Source organism: Dendrobium catenatum, unplaced genomic scaffold (assembly GCF_001605985.2).
Source record: "Dendrobium catenatum unplaced genomic scaffold, ASM160598v2 fragScaff_scaffold_864, whole genome shotgun sequence".
Lineage (NCBI taxonomy): Eukaryota > Viridiplantae > Streptophyta > Magnoliopsida > Asparagales > Orchidaceae > Dendrobium > Dendrobium catenatum.
In genome coordinates this window covers 163180-186475 of record NW_021319326.1, presented here as the reverse complement: position 1 = coordinate 186475, position 23296 = coordinate 163180, and the positions used below count along the sequence as shown (strand labels likewise).

Genomic DNA, 23296 nt, shown 5'->3' with positions numbered 1-23296 from the left:
TCAATTAAAATAATTCAGAGTGTAGATAGTCAAGTTGCTCATTCTAATGCACATCTTGTGTTTCTGATGAGTATAAATTTTGATGTTTGCATAACAAAAGTGATGCGGACATCGGTACGAAGATTTGGCGCATCTATCACAGACGGCGTCGTAAATCGACGGGCATTATTTAAATTTTCATTTATGTATTATTTTCTGAATTTTAGCTCTTGTTTTATGTATTTTCCTATTTTACCCCTAGGATAGTTTATGTGAGTGTCTTGGTCCAAGGGGCATTTTTGTAATTTTGATTTTCTCATGTTATGGCCTGTATATAAGGCCTTAATCTATTGTAATGGGATGGTTGATTAATATGAAAAAATTTGTTTTCCACAATGTGTTCTTTTCTTCTTGAGAGATGACAAGAGTGAGATTCCATTGGAGAGGAATCGAAGTTGTCACCAGCCGTAGGATGGGTCTGGGCTCGTGAATTAAAGTCCCTTGGAGAAGGGCAAACGGATCACCCGTCAGTCTTCGGAAGATTCCAAAGGCTCGCGGTTTTATTGTCTCCTTTTGATTTTATTTTCTCCTTTTCGTTTTTTTTTATCTTCGATCTTCTTTCTTTCGTTTTTATCTTTTCTCTAATTGTTTTTCCATCGTCTTCATCCTCCACCCATTTAGCCGCCGGTTTCCACCCCAAATCCCCCCATACCCGAACCCATGCCGTCGGCCTCCATCCACCTAGCCGCCGATCCACTCTCCTCCTCTCCCATCCAAGCTTGTTTCATATTTTAGAATGAATTGAATGTGGGTAGATTTGAAATTCAAAATTAATCATTGAGAATTTCAAAATCTTTTTCCTCTTTAATTAAATTTATTTTAGGAAAGTTTCCATTTTTATCTAATTTGAATTTGAAATTCAAATTGGACTTGAAATAATTTTCCCAAATCGCTTATCTAAATTAAGGAGTTTTAATTATTCTAATTAATCTCCCCATGGTCTATGCATGCCGCCGGTTCCACCTCACCTCCACCTTGGCTTGAAAAAATAATTATTGCCTATTCTCCCCTTAGTGCTTTTGGAAACTATTTTTAAATCACTGTACGTTGCTTATAACAGATCTTTCCTAAGCCTTATTTCCAAATCTCTGAGAATAAGATTTAGGATTTAATTGCTAAATTCCCTCTCAGCTCACCCACATCCCGCCAGCCTCCATTAAATTCCCTGTGTCCAGCCTCCCTAAACCAATTAAGGGAATTTATGAATTAAAATCCCTTTAATTTTCCCTGTGGTCCCGCCGTTAGGAAATTATTTCCCTCCATCTCCTTATCCCCGCTTCCCCCTTCTCCTCATTGCTGGGTTGAAAACTTTCGGCCAATTACTTGGAAAAAATTAATTACCCAATCCTCTCTCTGCTGGCCCAAATTATCTCAAGGCCTTAGCTTGATTTTTCCTCCCAAGCTCCATCCCCATTATTAGAAAAACCTGAAACTTATTTCAGGTTTGATTTGGATTCCTTTCTCTACAAGATTGTAAGAGAATATTTCAGATTTTTGGAGAGGACTTCCTCTCCTTTACAACTCCTACCCGTTCTACATCAAAAAGTGTCTAAGAAAACTGCACAAATAGTCTTAAATTTTATTCAAATATCTTAAAATAACTACTTTATTATATGTAACCTATTCAACTGATTGTTCTAGCATTTATTAATCTCAAGTATTCAAGATTTAATCATAAGTTCCTTAGTCACGATCATAAAAAAAAATCATGTCTATTAGCATATACATTCTTAAGAAACCAGCAAGCTTTGTAACTCCTGGCACTTCTACAAGCAATATAACCTGAACTAATGAACCTTATAAGCACTAACTAAAACAAACATCCGAGACCACATAGACTAGACTAGACGTTCCTACGAGCTTGGGGAAAGTCAAACGAATGCAGTCTCTTTTTTCTGTGAAATTATAAAGGCTTCAAGTATGAAAATTTCCATTTGAAATGAACAACAATGGGCTATTTGCTAATTGATATCTTATTACGATTTTTTGTAAAATGAATGATATTATTGCTCTATTCATGCTTTTCAAGTACCCTTAACTGGAAGAACATACTCGTAAATGAATGCTTTATTATTCAATTCTTGATTTTCAAGTAATCTTAACTATGGGGCCAAAGCAAGTATTCTCGTACTCCAGCATCTCATAATGAGAGAAAAGGTCCAGAATACCTTGTTCAAAATGAGCCAGGTACTATATGCATGCTTAATCAATCTGATGGATCTACTGATTGCAATAGATACCAGGAAAATCCAGTTTTGTATAATAGAAAACATTTGTACATTACAGATTTACATTTAAAAAAAAAAAGAAACCAGGAAAGTAATGTCTATTCAATGATCTATATTCACAGAAAAGCACTCCTAGCCCTTAAGATTGGAGAAAAATAACCTCTGATACGCCTAGAGTACATGCTGCATGCATTAAGGAAATAGGAGATATGAAAGATGCACAAAAGTTAACGATCAAAGATGGGTAGACGTAAACTGGTATAATTGAAGTTCAGATTTTATCTAAACAGCTAGAAGTTTCAGAATAAAACTAAAGAACAAAATTATAATATTTCAAAATCATGAGGACTGGATCATAACTGCCAAAAATTTCTGGTAACATGACTTCAGATTTATACTCTCAAGGAAATAAGTTATGGCATGGGTAAGAAAAACCTCCATGTCTTAATAATGTCATTAACAAACTTAATCAGTCGCATCTCGATATCCATCACCTGGGGGAACAGAATAACCACGGAAAGGAATGGCTTTTGACAAACTATGCAGCATACCTTAAAAGGAAACTCAAATAACAAAGGGAACGTTTTAGCATACCAAGGTAAGATGTTTGTCTTAGCCACACCAGCTACTTAATATACAAAAATAGAACCATGTAGGTACTCTGCACTATATTTTAACTTAGTGAGTTCATCAGAATCTCAGGAATTGGCATGCTTTTGTGCATAGCCCTACAAAAGGAAACATAAATGCAAGTCAGGAACAGAATATAAAGATTCTAAAGAAAGTAGCTTCAATCTTAATTTTCACTTTTTCATTTTCTAGAAGTTAGCCACTTACTTCAACAAGTTTAAAAATTTTTTGTCTAGATGTTGTCAGATACTGGTTTATTGCTTCTTGTGTGCTAGGGATTTGATGGGATTGTAATGCACTAAGAACCTTCTCAACTGATTTCTTAACTACTGTTTTGTGGGCATCTTTACTTAACTGTCCTTCTCTCCACCATGGCTTTAACAATTCCTTCACTAAATCTACTAAAGCAGTATGAAAAATCTTCAATGCTTTAGATTCCTTGATATTCCTGCTCTTATCATTATTTTTCCATTCACCGCCAAGTTCTGCATCTTTGTAATTTGACCTTTCAAGCAAACGATCAGGATTCCATAACTTCTCATTGCTAGGAAAGGAATTGTTTTCCCCTTCTAATTTGGTAGAAGTGAAAAATACATCCGCAGAAGTATGAGCACTAGAATCATGTAAAGATGCATTCTTAGCCAGCATGCCATCCCATGAAATAGCATTTTCAGTTTTTGTGGGAAGAAATGAAGCATTTTGAAAGGGAGTCGTTCGGGAAGTATGGAAACAATCTCTAGCATTGGCAGTCGCTGGTTCAATGCTATCAAGAATTGGATCATATTGACTAGGAGAGGATATACTTTTACTTGCAATGGCCAAAGAAGATCGAAAAGGTTGGGATGGCTCCCAAGCATCGTATTGGATTTTTTTTGTTTGCCTAGATGTCAGATCACTGGGAATATTATGATGTATCATATTTCGTAATTCAGAGCGTGAGTTGTAAGGGGAAGAATCTCTGGTAAGCGAGATAGACCCAGAGCCACGGTATCTTCTATCAAGATCTAACAAACTATGTCCCTCAAGATACTCAGTATTTCGAGTGGAGCCAGAATTTGGTGGTGTTCCTGCACGAGAAAGCCTATAATCCAATTGTGGAAATTGAAAAGAACCGCCCAATCTTGAATTTTGAGAATCCGCCAAACTATGTGAATTGTAAGATTCTTGATTTAGGAAATGACTTTGCACGCTTCTAATAGCATTGCCTTCTGTTTTTCCATAAGGAGATGGACTATTGCTATTCCGGTGCAGAATGGATGATGTAGCAGAACTATCTGAGTAGTGTTTAGCATTAGAAAGAAATGTATCTACTGGACGAGTTCTTCCGGAAATTGTCATGTCATATGGAGAGTCCTCGTTGATTTCGTTAACAAGTTTCCCTTCAATCAGGTGTCTTCTGGATAAGAAAGCATCAACAGGCTGCCTCTCAACAATGGATTCAAAATGGCTCATCTTACCATAAGTTTTCTTGTTTTCTTCTCGATTCGAAGAGTAGTCTGCTTGAACATGATCAGATTGCTGAAATTCTCCTTTACTGTGCATGTCATAATTGTCAGCAAGCTGAGATGTCATGTGGCTTCCTGTACCATATGTCCTAACAAGAGCTCTTTGCAATTGAGAATTACATCCCAACGAACCCTTGGGATTGGATTCTAACAGTGCAGGAGATACTTTTGATCTTTCACTTATTTTTTCTGAACCTAAAGACAATTGAAGATTAGTTGCAAGCTGCCCATCTTCCGAGGCATGTTTAACCTACCTCTTAAATAGAAAATGAAAATGACTATTTAATTAAGTATACCTGTACTGGCACGAGAATCCAATGTCCTGTTATTTCCAAATGTGTCTTCTTTGGTCTGCTGCTCAATTTTATTTACCCCATCTTCTTGGTGAAGAAATTTGCATGAATTCCCTTTGATGCACCAGCCTCTAGCATAAAATACACATACATTTGCAAGTCTTTTGTTCATTCTCTCAGGTTCAGAACCTGGTGAGGAACTCCTAGGCCTCCGTTGTGGAGTATGGCCACTACAGAACGAAAGCAAAGGAAAAATTAAAAACCGAATAGAAACATGATGAGAAATTTCTATTTTTCACAGGAACCCCCAACTTCCAAAATGGCATAGTTAACTTACCACGTGGGGGTCAAGTCCTCTAACAATTGTGAATTGATTTTTTCTTGCAGATGGGATTCACCTTTTTCAGAAACATTATAGTTTACTATCTCAGATTCATTTCTTACACCACCTTCAATAGATAAATCACTTTTCAGAGGTTGCAGGGATCTGGTATTATCAGAGCCAAGTGAGTGGAGACTTCCTTGAGTTTCCAAGGAGTTATTTTTAACATGTTTTGGTGATTCATTAGTGATTTCCTTTTCTAATAGAACCCCCTTGTATGTCTCGCCCAACAAAGTTTCCAGATTTCCATTTTCTTCTGCTGTGATGTGTTCAGAAACTAAAGCAGAACTCCCCTTGCTCACACTTGTACCATTAAACTCTTTGATATTAGTTGAGGGCACCTTAGAATGATCATAAGCATGATGCTTCTCAGCATTATCCCTGGCTGCAAAAGAGAGTCAATTCTGATCTTTAGCATGCACTTAAGATTTCACCATCTTAAACGAATGTACCAAAAAAGAGGAATAGCATATGATAAAGGATAAGACTTTCATGTCATAAAGCAGGTTCAAATGAGCCATCCTCAACTCATGCAAAGATTAAAATATTGGCTTGAGTTGAATTTGTTCTGATTGAAATTTCGAGTCAACTTTTAAGCTTACTCAAGCATATCATATTAGTTTTAACCCCATTCACCGAACATTCCTATTTTCATTTTTCTCTAGCGGATTACATATAGGGTTTCACAAGAACGCACGATGTCTTCTCAATATCGACGCCCGACTTCATCACAACATTAGTGTTTCAAAATCATCTCAACATCAAAGTTTGATGTTTTCTTGCATTGACACTTGACGCCAACAATTTCTACACCCAAAATCATGCCCCACACCATCTCGACATCTCATATTTGTCCAACGTCATCTCAATATCAAAGACCAACGTCGTCTCAACGTCGATGTATGATGCCCATTGCACAACATCGATGACCAACTCTCGACAACATTTTCATCTCCCCTCTCAATACCTGACACAACATCCATGTCTAACTGTCAACATCCTAATATTAATCATTTTAAATACAAATCCTAGTTAAATGACTTATTATTTCTCAATTATTCTTAATATTTTAATTATTCAATTTTTATATACTATTTTTAAGATATAAAAATACAATATCATGTCTGTGTCCTATATTTTTAATAATTGATGTGACTCTTGTTTGTGACATGTCGTGTCCTTGTTGCCATGTTCGTGTCTTTGCATCATAGATAGAAACATGTTAATGAAGAAAATTCAAACATTTATCAAGTGATATTTGGGCTTTTGACCTTCAAACATAATCACAACCACAATCAATGACATACAAGATCAGCTAAAAACCAACAAAATTCAATCTATAGGCCAACTTAAGAGTTGGCCAAACCAAGATAGCCAAGATTCCTAAGCACAAATGCAAACCCATCATATCATCAAAAAAGACAAAATAAATGAAAATCCAAGAAATAAAACACACCAACTGCTGACCATCTTTCAAGCCAACTAAGGGTGCTCAGCCTTCGACTAAAGTTATTATAGCTATACCTTATATATGTTCAGTTCAAGGTAACAACAACAAAAAGATCAATATTCAAATATAACCTCTTCATAACCGTGACAAGTTTCATAAGAAAAAGTTGAACTAGGAAAGAAGATAGCCTTCCTAGGTCGGGCATGATGTCCATAAGCGATGATGTTACCTTTTTTTCTCCAATCTAAGAAAATGTTTATGGGTTTTGTGATTTTTCTAAGAATCTGATACGCCCCCTTGATGATCAAAGAATTCAAATAGGTGGGCCCAAGGGGCCCACCGTGACTTTCCCCCCTTGCTCCCTGGGTTCGGCCGAACCCCCCCTTGGTTCACCCGGACCGGCTGCCTCCCCCCTCCTCCTGTAGACCCGCAAGGGGGTAGGATGGACAGAATCTTACAAGTTTATTACACCTCTCACCATTTTTTCCTTTGTTAGCAAATTCCCTACACTAGGCATCAAATAAGGTTATTCAAAAACTGGTTTAAGCTCTAACATTGTATTATTTGCTAGCTAAAAAAGAGAATATCATGAAAAATTATCTTACGAGTATTATGCAAAGATAATATCAGTTTCAAGTGTTAATTCAATATAGAATAAACTAATAGTCAGGTTTAGTATGACGAAAATCAAAATATCAAAATGAACTTGCAAAAGAAAGGGAGGTGGGAGTGGCAAACTAGCACCAGCTAAATAAGATATAATTGAAAATAGCTTGAAGTAGTTTGGGCACTTACAACAATCAATGAGAGATTAACTAGTAAGGCTAGTAGATAACACTTTTCTGAAATGATTAGAAAGGGAAAAAAAATGGGCCAAAGCCAAGATAGTTATAAATTATGTAGAAGGCTCGTGTAATATACGAGAGAACAAATCATATACTTCCTGGGTAGGGATAAGGATGATGATAATGATGAAGAAGGATGGGGTAAAAAATAGATGTGAATCATGTGATCAATTAGTTCTTGTTTCAAAAATGAAATAAATTTATTTCATTAGTTCTTGTTTCAAAGAAATTTGCAAGAGGATGTACCTTGGTGTATGTTTTTTGCTGATGATATTCTTCTTGTTGATAAGACTAGAGAGGGAGTTGAAGCTAAACTTGAATTATGGATGTCAACCTTAGATTCTAAAGGTTTTCACTTGAGTAGATCTAAAACTGAATATATGGAGTGTAATTTTAGTAGTACTAGACCTAGTGGATGGATTGTGACTTTGGCGATCAAGTCATTGATAAGAGTACACGTTTTAAATATCTCAGATCTATTGTTCAGAGTGATGGTGAAATAGATGAGGATATTATAAGTAGAATTCAAGTTGAATGGTTGAAGTGGAGGTAGACCTAAAAAGACTTGATTAGAAAATATTAGAAATTATATTTCTTTGTTAGATTTAAATGAGAATTTGATTTTTAACAGGACATGATGGAGAAAAAGGATTCATGTAGCCGACCCCACGTAGTAGGACAAAGGCTTGATTAATGTTGTAGACAATTTTTGGAGTTTGCACAGCTAAATCTTTCTCAATCCGATTAGACATTATTCTCATTCCATTATGGATGCTTCACCCTAATCTACAAGAGGCTTCAAACCTTATTCTTTTCGTATTCCCCATTCCATTATGTAGAACTCCTTGATTGATCTTCCACCAAGCAGGACATAACGAAAAATGCTTCAATAACAAGTGTATCTTCTTTCTTTAGTTCTTGTCACAAGTCTGATTACTATAGCTAGAGTTTGAAATTGCAGAATCATCTATTGAGGCATTATATATCCATAATGCGAGGTGAAATTATCAAGGCATTTGAGTTGTAGGTTGTAAGCATCAGAATTAAACTACTAAATTAATAAAAAATATGAAATAATAAACAATATACCAATATCAAAGAACAATCATAACATTAAGCCCTTCAAACTCTCAATTCAACATAAACAAGTATTCTAGGTCACTAAGATAATAATTTATGAATTCAAACATCTACCCACTCTTATTACTTGGTGAGATTTCAGTTATAGTGAGTTGCTTTATCTCCTCCCACATTCCCAGTTGTTGTTATTATCGGTGACATCTGGCATGAGTCAAGTAGTTGCGTGTGAATTTTGATTCTTGATTCTGTTTGTTTTAGGTTTATCTGTAGATAAATAACACAATAAGATTTATTTTAGAATATGTATTGCTCCCTGTTACAAAAATGGTGAGATATGATCATATGTCCTCCTAGGTAAAAAAAATTAAGTCTCCAAACTAGCACAAATTAAGATCCTGAAAACTATAGAAAAGGCTTTTAAATTTAATAAACCAAAATAGACAAAGGCCCAAGATGAGGAAATGAAAGCTCCAAAAAAAAAAAAAAAAAACATGAAAAGTTACTCTAAGACCCATGATGCAATTCCTATTGGTTATTAAATGGGTATTCAATGTGAAATATTGATCTAAAAATCAATTGTGAAATATATAGCATGATTGGTTACAAAAGAATTCAACTAGACTTATGAGATAGACTAGTTTGAAATCTATACTTCTGTAACTAAACTTAACACCATTGATATTTTCTTAATGGCAATCAACCTTGAATGAACATTTCACCAACTATGTTAAGAATGTATTCTTGGATAGTGACTTAAATGAAGAAGTCAATATGGATATTTCTATAATGATCAATTAATCTGGGAAAACAGTAATAGCAGGCAATTTAAAGAAAAAAACAATTTACAGCTCAAATGATCAACTCGAGTCTGATACAAAATATCAACCAAAAGTTGTGGGTCAACTAGAGTTCAAACAGACCCACTCTAATCAAACCTTTTCTGCGAATATAATAATAATGAGCCTGCCATTTTAAGTATGTATGTTGATGATATCAATTTAACAGGAGATCATGACTTGGAGATATGCACTATGAAGGAAAAACTTGCAAGTTGCAGTTATAGAGTAAGACAAAAAAGCTATAAGCCACAACATGCAAAAAAGGCCACATTGACTAATAGCTCTATGGTTGAAAAATGAAGACATCATGAAGACCTTATTGAATACCGAAAGCAAGAGTAGATAACTAATAAGCATATTGTGCAAATCCTTCTCCTTTCTATGCAGGAAAAAAAACACATTGTCTAGCCATTTGTATTTGTTAGCTAGGCTTGAGGATTCTTTAAGGTCTTGTTTTAGGATGAATACATAAAACACTAAATAAAATATACTATAGAATACTAATCGTAATAGTACTTAACAACACCAGCATTATACTATTCGAAATTACATGAATATCATGCTTTACAATCCTATTCTTCTCTAACTACTTGCATTTGATGCATGAATGAACTTAGCAGTTATTTGATTCAAACTTACTAACTTGTTTAACTCAGTTTAAGCTTTTTTTTTTGCCAAACACAAATTTGTCCATTCTCTTATGCCAAGTTAAGCCAAGCATGACTTATGTTCAATTAAAGAGAAAAGAAGATAAACTAAGATCCCTTTCAACCTCACTTAGCTTAGTTAGTAGTCTTCTTGCTACAATCTATTCGCAATCTAAAAGCCAGGCTCCCATCTTCTCCCTTCCATGGCGAACTCTCCTCCTTGTCCTCTTCTCCCTTAATGAACTTCACTCTACCCCTCATACGCTATGTTGCACCGATACACCTAATTAGGAAGGAGTGTTGTATCTGATACACCGATATACGGACATGCCTCCAATACAGCACCGATACGTGTCAGATATGGCAAAGCCGTATCCAATTAAAATACTACTAAATTTCAAAAGGACACGTGTATCTGATACGCGTGTCTGTTGAAAAACAAAAAAAAAATTGAAAAAAGGATGCGTCGTATTTACTTCCGGGCTGCGAGCGAGGTTCACTCATTTCCGAGATGCATTTGAGTCTCTTGATGATATGGGAATATTAGAAATTGCTAAACTTTTACTTGATAAGCCTGAATTAGAAGCTATGATATTTATTGAAGATGATATAGAGGTTCAAAGATAAATCACTAAAGAAGCTATTCATATCATTCCTTCTATTGAATAGTTGAAGCTTCATATGCTAGACAATTTATGTTTATGCTTTTGTTGTTGTACTAGACATTTAATGCTTACTTTTCTTTTGATATTATAAGTTACAAGGCTACAAATGATGTTGCTTTCATTTTGTTTGTAATTTCAAATATTATGCTTTGATTGGTTTCTTAATTTTTATGTATGATTTATAAATTATAGTGACATGTCCACCCGTACCCGTATCCAGTATTTTTAAGAATTGACGTGTCCCATACCAGTATCGTGTCGTATCCGTGTCGTCGTATCCATATCGATGCAACATTGCTCATATGTTATTCCTCTTTATTGTTGATGTTGTCCTCATTTGACATCCATGGATAGGATAAAGGTTTAAAATTGCGTAAATAAGCCTCGAGGCGCTGAAAGTCGTAAGCCTCACAGACGAATAATTGCGTAAATGAAAATTTAAGTATTCTAGCAGGTAAATAACAGTAAGAATCTATGATACAATAAAAACATCTAAATGTGAAGTGAACTTAGTGGAAAACAATAAACTAGATGCATTATATGCATTTATATCATAATTCAAAGTACCATTTCACAACTTGAAGTCTATCAAAAGTCAAAACTCCCAAAATACAAATAAGAAAGAACATCTAAAACCCAATCATGTCCCATCACAAAAATTGCATTTCAAATACACGTATGTCTTCTCTCCACCGCCTACATCAACCTGTACACTGTACTTCCAAGAAGGGTCCCTCCGCAATGACGTATTTGACTTTTCCTTTCGCCTAATCATGTTTCCTAATGCACAAATGTAAAATCAAATAAAAAATCTCAAGAAAATTTAAACCCTAGATTTTCTATAACTTGAAAAATAAAACCTTGAATTAAAAAAAATACCTAAAACTCATAGTGGAGGTGTCGTAGAGGGCGGCCTGACTCAAGTTTCTCACCGGCGTGAGGCGGAGCTGGCGGGAGAGGCGGCGGGAAGGCCGGCCGAGGGAAGCTATGGTGTGCGGACTGCGGCTTGCGGAGCTCTTCCGTTCAATTCGGGTAGGCGGAAAGAAGAAAGGGATGAAATGATTTTTTTTTAAGAACTTAAGTGTGTGGGACCCGGCTCCATGAGGCGTAAGCCTCACCAAAAATTGCGCAATTAAGCCTCTGAGGCACGCCTCAGGATCCATGAGGCGTAAGCCTCACCCAAACCCGAAACTGCTTAAGCAATGAGGCTCTTTGGGGTAGAATTGCGCAGAGGCGAGCCTTGAGGCGTGCCTCTTATTGCGCAATTTTAAACTATGGATAGGATTTGGATTTGGGTTTTCTTCTAGGCTCATATTGTCTTTCTCGCTCCCATCTTCCTTTAGATTCTGGATAATTTTTGTGCCCTCATTGTTGTATTACTTAAGTTATGCTCATTGTATTTTTCATAGGGTAACACACACTGGTCATGGGGAGGCGTTTTCAAAAGTTTTCATAATTTTAAATGATATAGCAATTCCATCATACAACTTAAACCTAAATGTAAGACGCAAATATGAAGAAAAACACCAAATAGCTTCATCGGCTTATATTAGGCTTCCTTGTAACCAACCAACCGACTTAATGCAACTTATGATTGAAGCTCCAAAAGCTTACTAATTAAGCTCGCTAACCTAACTTAAATAGATAACTAATTAAACAGCCCCTTGCACTTGAAGAATTGCAACTGAAAGACAAGAAATATCATAAATGATGGTTGTTCATACCAGAAATGAAAGAGACCAATAAAAAGGCTGAGAAAAAAAGGAAGATGAAAATGAAGTTGTCAATAATGATCATGAGTATCGCAATCTTCATCATGCCTACTATTTCTATTATTAGTATCATGGTAATATTAACCATAATAGAAATAGCAATGCAGCATCATGACATTGAAATATATAAATAGAGGGAATGAAGGAGGAGGAGGATACATGGTTGTAGAAATAGTAATAGAAGGACTACTATTTCTATGTTCAAACCATAGAAGTTTGTTTCCAACCATAGTATTTTCAATAAAGGCCACTCTAATCGCCCTTCTTAAATAATTGTATCTTAATTTATGCTTCAGTAGTTCTTCCAGACATCTATATTAACATTATCATTTCCTTCATGCTCAACTTAGCTATCACTAACTTCTTTCTATGAAACATTTAGATGCATGGTACATAACTAACCTAATTGAAGTTTCATAAAATTTACCTTTAAGTTTATATGCTATCTCTTCTAGCATAATATTCCTAAGGCATCTCTCTCTATTTTAACACTAAGGCTTCATTTGGGACAATTTTTCCTTGCTTTCTAAAACAGCTTTTTAGTGCAAAAATTTTTAATTCTATAGTATATATATAGACTCAACATTTAGTTGAAAATTTTTAAGTTATCTATCATCTAAATATTTTCTTCATTATTCTAACATTAAACTTATTTTACTATATATCTCATTGATTGGCTACGTAAGCTGTGGAAAGAAGACATAATGCTTCTCATTTGGAATATCCTTTGTATGCATCTTAGAACTAATACAAAAGAGAACCAACTCAGGCAAGTCTAATAAAAAAACTAAATCGATAAGTCCCAAAAATTCCCTGCTCAAAACGGAATACGACCCACTGCATCTCAGACTTCTCAAAATAAGTACCGCCTTGAGTCCATCTTTCCAGCTGCATGACCAACCCTAACAAATGCTTGGTGTTTATATCCTCCACCCTCCCACAATTTTCGTTAGTGAATCTTTAAGTATGCTGATTTCTACATCAATCTCTTAAGAAGAAAAGCGCATGATAATGCAGCAAGAATGGAAGTGAAAAAACGAATATTAGAGGAAAAGGGCAAACCCTTGGCATCCTCCGGCGCAGCACTTGCAGCTTCTGCAGAAATGACGGCAGACTCTTCGTCGTCTTTCCCCCTTCTCTCATCTTCCACTAACACTTCTTCCTCATCGATCTCATCCTCTCCACTGCCTTCATCCTCACCCTCTTCCTCCATCTCTTCAGCCTCTTGCTCATCGTTGCCTTCACCCTCTTCCTCTCCCTCTCCCTCTACCTCCTCAACCTCGTCGATCTCTTCTTGCTCTCGATCTATACCATACTCCACCAACTCCTCGACTTCTTCACCTTCGCTGTCCCCACCTTCAACTTCCTCCTCCTCTTCAACTTCGCTAGCCTCTTCCTCATCGTCCTCCTCCTCTTCCGCCTCAACGTCCTCTTTTTCTTCGCCTTCTGATACCTCCTCCTCCTCCTCCTCATCCATCTCTACTTCTTCCTCTTCAACTTCGAAATCCTCCTGATCCAACATGGGCGAATCGACACCATCAGCAAGAGCCGAGGGATCGGCCTTTTCCAAATGCTCCGGCATGCCTGTGGCGGCGAGGACGGCGATGGAAGCTTGAGGACGATCACTAAGCTATCCAAAGGGGAGCGTCGAAGAGCTTCGGATTTCGCCCGTACAACTCAAGAATCCAGATAGGTTCGCTTAGGTTTTGCGCACCTTTGCCCCCGATATGCGCCTATAGCTTCTTCCTCCTTCGTACACATTAGGGTGGTTTGGTTCGCTGAAGCCGAGTCACAAAGTGCTTCTAATAAACAAAATAACAATGGTTTTATGAAGTGTTTAGGACTTAAATAATAGTATGAATGGATTGGTAATTCTGCTTCGATATAGTAATTTCAGAAAAAAAAAATTACAATAATTTTGTAAATTATCTCGCTCTGTTGGCACTTATGTTAAACCATGTTGAACCGCTTGGTTCAATATCTAGCCCATGACGGGCAAAAAAATTTAGGTGAGAATACTCTGAATAAAATTTTATCAAAATTAATTTAAATTTTATTGAACTTATTTTAAGATGAATATAATAGAAATTTAAATTGATTTTATATGTATTACATTAATTTTAAAATTAATATAATAAATAGCTCATCTTGATCAATTAGTTGGGAGTTTTAACTATCAACCAAGATGTCTTGAGTTCAAAATTTACGTATATGATATTTGTGTGAGTATGTCTTAATTAGCATAAATGTTCCAAAAAAAAATAATATAATGATTTTAAGTTATATTCTAATTAAATATTGAATAGAGTATCCTTTCTCCATACGAAGTTTATAAAAAAAAATGTTTTCATCAAGATGATAACAACATATTTTATTTCAACTGTGATACTTAACAAATTACAATCAAATAAAAAATTCTACCTAACCGATTAACCTGATTTATTCTACTGCATCGCTTGAATATCTTTTTATGCAAATTGTACTCAATAAGAAAGACAATAAAAAATATGGGCTCACATATATCTTCTCTGATGTTTACCATGTATGTGACATGTTACAAAGGATGAACTTACATCTCGTTGAACTCGACAATGAAGGCTCTTTTGGTGTTCACCAACACCTATTCGGCAAAGTAGCCATACATGAGTTGTCTCTTAAGGAAATGTTAAGGGTTCACACAGGCTAGTCAGATTAGGACTAGCCCTATTTATGATAAGCACGCCTCAAAATTATTCTTCATCACCTCGAGCAGTGAGTCGTCAACAAAATTCATCATAGTAGCTATAAGGAATGATTATCTCAAAAAACACTCAATCTCACCTCCTCATACTTGAACAAACATGAAGTCCACTATCCCTACTGCTTAAAAAAAAATCGACCTAACTGATTAACCTGATTGATTCTCTAGCATTGCTTAAATGTCTTTTATGTGATTTGTATGCAACAAGAAAGACAATAAAAAATATAGACTCACATATGTCTTCTCCGATGTTTAACATGCAGCTGACATGTTACAAAGGATGAACTTACATCTCGTTGAACTCGGCAATGAAGGCTCGCTTGGGGTTCACCAGCACCTGTTCGGCAAAGCGACCATAAATAAGTTGTTTCTCAAGAAAATGTTAAGTGTTCACACAGACTATTCAGATTATGACTATCCATATTTATGATAAGCACACCTCAAAATTATTCATCATCACCTCAAGTAGTGAGTCATCAACAATTGGTTGGGAGTTTTAACTATCAACCAAGAGGTCTTGAGTTCAAAACTTACGTATATGATGTTTGTGTGAGTATGTATAAATTAGCATAAATGTTCCCACAAAAATTAATATAATGATTTTAAGTTATATTCTAATTAAATTTTGAATAGAGTATCCTTTCTCCATATGAAGTTTATAAAAAAAATGTTTTCATCAAGATGATATCACCATATTTTATTTCAACTGTGATACTTCACAAATTACAATCAAATACAAAATTCGACCTAACCGATTAACCTGATTGATTCTACTGCATCGCTTTAATATCTTTTATGCAAATTGTATTCAATAAGAAAGGCAATAAAAAATATGGGCTCACATATGTCTTCTCTGATGTTTACCATGTAAGTGACATCTTACAAAGGATGAACTTGCATCTCGTTGAACTCGACAATGAAGGCTCTTTTGGTGTTCACCAACACCTATTCGGCAAAGTAGCCATACATGAGGTGTCTCTCAAGGAAATGTTAAGGGTTCACACAGACTAGTCAGATTAGGACTAGCCCTATTTATGATAAGCACACCTCAAAATTATTCTTCATCACCTCGAGTAGTGAGTCGTCAACAAAATTCATCATAGTAGCTATAAGGAATGTTTATCCCAAAAAACACTCAATCTCGCCTCCTCATACTTAAACAAACATGAAGTCCACTGTCCCACTTGCCTTCATCCACTCAATCTGTGAGTAATTGGTACAAGGGGGCTCGGCCAAAGTCTAACAAGTTGACCTTACAGTAGTAGTAGAACCTATAAACAATAAAACACTATGGCATGAAAGCCAATAAAATAGTAAACCAGTACGTTTATTAGATATACAAATGAGGGTATCTTGATCTTGCTATACCCTTATAACTCATGATCAATGTTCAGCTCATTATGACTTTCAATCAGTGAATCACATGGATCAGTCGTCCCGACTCTTTATGACTCTCAATTAATTTTCAACTCCTTATTACTCCCAATCAGTGAATCAAGTGGATCTTTAGGGTATCATATATATAGTACATCATATCAATCATATCAATCATTTCAGCACATGTTATATCAAATCATAGCATATTACTATTCACCCAATATATATTTTTTCTACTCATTTCACATAAAAATTCTTATACACGTATTTAACCGATAAAAATATAATAATATCATATAAAATTATTGAGAATGCTCAACTTTATAACATCTCAAAAGTTACACTATGAAAGCTTCTGAATCATGAGATAATGCTTATTTAACATATTTAAAAGAGAAAATTTCTAGAAATCAAAAGCATTAAAAATAGGAGTAAGAATATATTACTTACATCAAATTGAATAAAATTCGTAACATAATTGCATGACTAAAAAGCCCAAAAGAGTTTCCTCTCTCTACTTCTCCCTTCCCTCTCTCTCCCCTTCTCTTCCTCTATTCCTTTTTCTTCCCAGCCAAGCCACACGAAATGAAGAGGGTAATTAATGGGGTTATGACAAGGATATATATAATAAAATGTATAAAAGGCTTACTTAAGTGTCTATCATCATGGTGCTATAGCGCTAGGATCCATATAAAGCGATTACCCAACTATTTCTTCTCTTTTATGGGGTTCTTTTCAAGTGTACTTAGGGTTGCAAGAGAACCAAACGTTCGACAAGCTACTCGTTGTTCAGTTCGATTAAAACTTGTTTGTGATCGTTTAATTAGCTAAACAAACAAACTTGAACAATATTTTGAATACTCGTTCTTTAAATAAACAAACTTGAACACTAATGTGTTCGGCTCATTTATGTTCATGAACAACCTCATTTAAAGCTCATGAACAAGCTTGCATTAAGCTTGATAAGAAGCTTAATAAAAGCTCAATTAGTGTTCGATTCAGAACTCTTGAATAAGATAGATAAAAACTAAATTAATATTTGATTATAAAATTGCTAAATATATGTAATATAAATATTTTATATTTATTATAATATACTGATATAATTATTGTTAAATAATAAATTTTAAAATAATTAAATATTATAGTGTATGCTAATTAAAAAAATTCGCTAAATATATTCACGAACATGCTCGATGTAATTATTTGTTAGGAGGCTCGATAAAGCTCGTCTGTTAAGTTTATGAACATCTAGAAGTAGAGCTTCTTTATAACTCGTTAAGGCTTGTGTGTTTAAAGCTCGATAAGCACAAACAAATCAAACAAGAACTGAACATGAATACTCATTAATTTAAACAAACAAAACATGAACAAAAACAATAAAGCTCGAATCAAACATGAACCAAACTTGAACAAGCTGATAATAAATGAACTCAAACATTAACACTCACATAATCAGCTCGGCTCGGTTCGTTTGTAGCCCTAAGTGTACTGAAAAATCCTTTGGTAGTAAGAAATCAAATGCTAGAGAATTCATTTCTAATAAATACTCTATCTAAGAAATTAGATACCATAGCCCCAGTTATTTCTCTTATTGGATCATTGTCGAAAGATCGATTTTGTACTGTATTGGGTCATCCTATTAGTAAACCGATTTGGACCGATTTATCGGATTATGATTTTCTTGATCGATGCATGTTCATTCAAGAACCCCTATAGAACATAGGCATTAATGGCGCAATGACAATTTCTAGCGCCGTTGTGCTCTAAAGCATAGCACTATGTCATAACGCTCAACTCAAAATTTTCATTTAAATAATTTTTTTTTAGAAGCTTTTGGGTTGTACATGTTTTCTCTTGATTGGGTTAGTCGATGATGCGAGAGGACCTCCTTTCCTATACCTTAAAGGAAAAGGGAGCCCAATTGTTGAAAGAGTTATGGAAGTTGGATAACTCCTCCAATATAGCGCTTTGAATTTTCTTAACTTCCTAGAGTCAATCATTGATGGATAACTCTTTATTATGGTCCTCATTGGTGATGGAATCAGATATAAGATTAGCAAACAAATTATTGATTTAACTTTATTTCTCCAATATCTATTAGCATATGAAACTAGATCTACAAGCAAGGAATATAAGCAATAGCCATGAAATTAGATAATAGTGGTTAACTGAACATTGCATGTTAAATTGAGCCATTGTCCATTATCATGACTTGGATCAAATGTGTAACACTAAAAAATGCAACCTTCTAATGTCAACATCAACCCAAAACATGGTGACATTCAAAGTTCCAAATGATCCAGGTAGGATATTACAAGTTAAGCTCTTGGGATACCCACACACAATAATACTCGAAAGCCCTCTCTGGAACATCCTCACCCTGATTCTCAAAAGCAATCATAAGAATATTCTCAAAAGCTTTCCACCACCATGTTTAGCTCCTTTGAGGTTGTCCTTAGCTCAAATACTTCCATGCCAACATAGTTTGGAATGGTTGGGTGGTTCCATCCCATCACAAAGAATAAAATACCATGAAGTACTTATTCTTCCACCCTTCATTGGAAGTCAACAAGCTCGTAATCCTCAATATATAAGCATGGTGATTATGGAAGTGACAAAGCCCCCCCCCCCCCCGCAGAAAAATTTGAAGAAACTGAGAAAATAATGGGTTGACCAAAATAACTAAGACTTGTCGAATAACCTCTTAATGCCCCAACTAAGAGTAGGTGTTGGGATTAAGATGTGCAAGTACAAAATTGAGGGTTGCAAGCATACTATTGATACCCTCTCCAAACAAGAGATCCAATCCCATTTCAAAAATTGCTCGAATAAGAAGATCTTGTTCAAATTATATGCAATTGCATGTGTAGCTTTCAAACAAGGATAAATGTATTATTGATGAGTAAATATCTTGATTGTGTAAAAAGATGTACTATGATATATTTTGGTTTATTTTTATATGTATTACTAAAATAAGATATGATTAAATTTTTATGTGTGTTAAAATGTTATTGTTGCAGGATAGAATATACGCGGCGATAAAGTTATAATTCTACGTCTTAGCGTTGCACGAATATCCAGCTCATGCATAAAGAACACAATATTTTTTAAGTGGAAAACCCAGGAAAGGGAAAAAACTACGGGGCCTAACCAAGTTGAAAATGATTCCACTAGAATTTGAGTAAAGTACAATGGTCTGACTCGTCCTTGAAGACGACCAGATTACAAATGCAATTGAAAGTTTCGTAGAAGTCCAGCATCACTCCAACGTCAGGTGGTGGTCTAGCAGCACTCCGGTGTTAGGCGGTGGTCCGGTAGTGGTACTTTAGAGTCAGGGGGTACTCCTGCTTCGGGTGGCACTTCGATGCCCTTTGATGGTCTGATGGTGGTTTAACACAACTTCGGCTTCCCTTAGTGGTCCGATGGTGGTGCGGCAAAACCCTGGCGTCCCTTGGTGGTCTGACGATGGTGCGGCAGAACCCCGGCATCCCTTGGTGGTATGACGGTGGTGTGGTAGAACTCCGACGGTGGTGCAGCAGAACCCCGACGTCCCTTGGTGGTCTGGCGGTGGTGCGGCAGAACTCTGGCGGTGGCATGGCAGAACTCTGGCGGTGGTGAGGCGGAACTCCGATGGTGGTGCGGATGAACCCCGCCGTCCCTTGGTGGTCCGATGGTCGTCGAGGAGGAGCTAGGCGGCTTGAGCTTTCTTCCTTCTCTTCCTTCTTCTCTCTTGTCTTCTCCCCCCTTTCAAGAGGAAATGTAGTTCTATTTATAGAATTCTTGAGTGGCATGGCTTGTAAATAAGTTGAAAATCAAGGGTACATTGGAAGTGGTTCAGAAGGACGGCCGATCTTGATTCCTATGATCATGCACTATTCAATTGAAATTTGACTATCTTAATGATATCAGAATTTGACGATCTCGAGCTCGTTGGATTTGTCTCGTCAGGCAGTTCGATTCGACTATAAGCATGTCATGATTGGAGATCGTTTGATAACCCAAATTACGGTTTGATCCTTCCAAAAGTGCTTCGAGTCTTTGATTTGGATTCATTTGGGCTCGGATTGGGTCGATTTTGGTGTCGTTGGATTCGTGTTTCCGAGACGCTCAGTTCGACTGTAAGTTTGCTGAAATCGGAATTCAGATGGTCTCCGATTTAATTTTTGAAGTTTCCAACTTGATTTTACCTCGAGATTTGTGCTCGATCAAGGTAATTTTTGATGATATATCAATTATTATAAAAGCTTCTCATGTGGATTATTGGGGTTTTACGTATGCATCAAATGATATAGGATAATGATGTGAGATTTTTATAGCAATAATTATTTAGAAAGTATTTTAATACAATTCGCTATAAATATGTTATAGTAATTTATTATATAATGTTGAAAGTTGTCCACCCTGCCACACCTTATGACAATATATGTTATGAATTGAGGTGAGGCATGACATCATGCACAAATGCTCACCATGCAAGGCTACCTGCCTGAATATATGCATAGTGAGAGAACTCTTAGAGGAGGGTTCTTTTATAGCCTTGGTTGTCTACCCCTTGCATTGAGCTTTTGAGAGGGTTGATATTGGCATATTTAGTAATTCATCTTTCATTTATTTCTTAAGCACACTAAAGGAGGTTATAAAGCTTGGGATCTATCTATTGATCTTTTTTTTCTTTTACCCCGTCTTTTGGGAGATCAAACATCTTAACTCCTAGAATTTTTTTTTTCTCAAAGTGATTGGGATATTGGGTTTGACCCATTACAATATCTTGAAATTATTCTTGGTGGGCACATTAACCATAGACTTTACAGTTAAAGTAAAAGAATAGGTATGCTACTTTTGAAGATAGTCAATTTTTCTTCTAACAGTCTTTGAGTTCTTACTTCTAAAGGTGGAAGCCTCTGGATCATGCTTCATAGAGCAAAAGGTGTGAGTATTTATTATTTGGTGGTGAAAAGCCAACTAGCTTCTAAACCTTCTTCCAAGTGTATTGTAACTTTCTTTGTGATAAGTATCATGATATTAGAAAGACTTAAGAATGTTAAAGTCCTTTTATGACAGCATCAATTGGTTGGCATGTTAACTAATTAGGTATTCCAACATTTGGCATTTTACCTTTTAGTAAACAGGTGGTTGTGTGGTTCAATGAGTTGGAACAATTGTGTTGTTTACCCTCTTAGTAATATTTTATGTAGTGGTGCGATGGGTTTAACTAATGCCCCTATTTAATGAACACTTTTTAGGAAAGTATATGTTAGTTATTGGTTAATTCCCCATATATATTAGCCTAATTGAGCCATAGCTCAAGTTATGCTTGCATTAGTGACATTATGGTTAAAGTATAGAGTGGAACACTCCTTAATTTTAATAATGAATAGAGCTCGAGAGAAATCAATGAAGATTATCATCACCTAGAACAACGAGGGTTGGATAGCTAATTTGACACAATCAACATATACTTTTATAATGAACAAAATGCAGGAAGATATATTGGAGCACTAGATATGACAAGCCTATATGATCAACATATTATTCAATATTTATCAAGATAATATCCCTCCAGTTATGATCGATATATATTTACTTATCATTAAGAAGGGGCATTGAATAGGGTTTATTTAGCTTTGCACTAATGACACAATGTGCAAGAGTAGGGTTGAAGGATTGCCTGGTTAGTTCCATATGGGTTTCTAGTCAATGAGGAAACTCATTGGGAACATAGGAAATTAAATTTAATGCGAGTACAACGTATATTTTTACATAAGTCTTAGGGGAAGTTAATCTCATTATATTATAAGGGGGTTGTATAGTAAGTGTAATAACTATCTAGAATATTAAGATTTGAGCTATTAGTAGGGTGCTCTACAAGTGATGTCTTGCATAAATTGATAACTTTGACCCCACGCCTCACTCTTACCCACAAATACATATATAGATTTTCAATCATATCATAACTCATTAAGGATTAAGTTTTAACTTTTAAGAACATACATTTAGTTGATCTCATTAAGAGAAACAACATTTGAGTATTTTTTGGCAGACATAAAGACTTCTTAAGGGTTGAACTTTCAATAAAAATAAAAAATAAAAAAAAGGGATGAACTTTCAATATATTAGCTTACATGCTAGTTTAAAGCAACCTGGGTTGGGACTTGGGGGATGAGCATTTTTTATTGAGTGGAGTCGTTATTATGATCAATTACTTTATCGAAAAAGGAGACACATTAGGGTTATATATTGTTCGATTAACATACTAATTAAGAAACCAATAGAGAAATGGCATAGCATGATTAAATAGTGAGGTAGCTTTTTAAGGAGGGATTTAATATGGTTAGTATGTCCAACTAGGGGTGTCAATTTCGAGTCACGGGTCAGGTTCGGGTCGAACCCAAAATTGATCCGACACTATTCGAGTCAACCCGAACCCGGCCTGTTTCTGCAAACGGGTCGATTTTTCTGACTCGAACCCGACCCGCTTCGGGTCCCAGTCAACCAGACCCTACCCGACCCGAATGACCCAAGTCAGTCAAAAATTGCTAGTTTTTGAGTCCAAAAACGGGTCAAACTTTGCTTTTCCGATCAAAATGGGTAAAAAAACAGGTCAATCTCAGGTTGCCAGGTCAAAAACGGGTTTTTGGGTAAAAAAACGGGACAATTTTGGGTCATCGGGTCAACCCAACCCAATTTTTGAAACGGGTCGAATTGTTGAACTCGAACCCAACCCGTTTCGGGTTCGGGTCAACCCAAACCCGAAATTTTCTGGTCGGGTTCAAGTTGGATTTTCGGGTCGGGTTCAAGTTG

General features: G+C 35.8%; 1 protein-coding gene across 2 annotated transcripts; it reads right to left on the bottom strand.

The window, feature by feature from the left end:
- Positions 1 to 2523: 2523 nt before the first annotated feature.
- LOC110096360 (zinc finger CCCH domain-containing protein 36) lies at positions 2524 to 14156 on the bottom strand. 2 transcript variants are annotated; one of them, XR_003701560.1, is made up of 6 exons: positions 13438 to 14156; positions 5033 to 5462; positions 4699 to 4925; positions 3105 to 4597; positions 2862 to 2995; positions 2524 to 2761 (listed from the first exon to the last, which is right to left on the bottom strand). XR_003701560.1 is itself a non-coding variant. In XM_020822260.2 (5 exons), the coding sequence occupies exons 1-5, from the start codon at positions 13955 to 13957 to the stop codon at positions 2966 to 2968; spliced, it is 2700 nt and encodes an 899-aa protein (XP_020677919.1). In that variant the 5' UTR covers positions 13958 to 14156; the 3' UTR covers positions 2573 to 2965. The 2 variants fall into 2 exon arrangements, 1 of the variants encoding a protein (XP_020677919.1); XM_020822260.2 differs by having other exon boundaries at positions 2573 to 2995.
- Between the last annotated feature and the right edge of the window lie 9140 nt (positions 14157 to 23296).

Excerpts from the sequence above, each read along its gene's own strand:
- LOC110096360 (XM_020822260.2), bottom strand. The coding sequence starts at position 13,957 with ATGCCGGAGCATTTGGAAAAGGCCGATCCCTCGGCTCTTGCTGATGGT. Across the intron at positions 4,598-4,698 it reads GGATTCTCGTGCCAGTACAG|GTTCAGAAAAAATAAGTGAA; the intron begins GTATACTTAATT and ends AATTGTCTTTAG. Across the intron at positions 2,996-3,104 it reads AAATTTTTAAACTTGTTGAA|GGCTATGCACAAAAGCATGC; the intron begins GTAAGTGGCTAA and ends TTCCTTTTGTAG.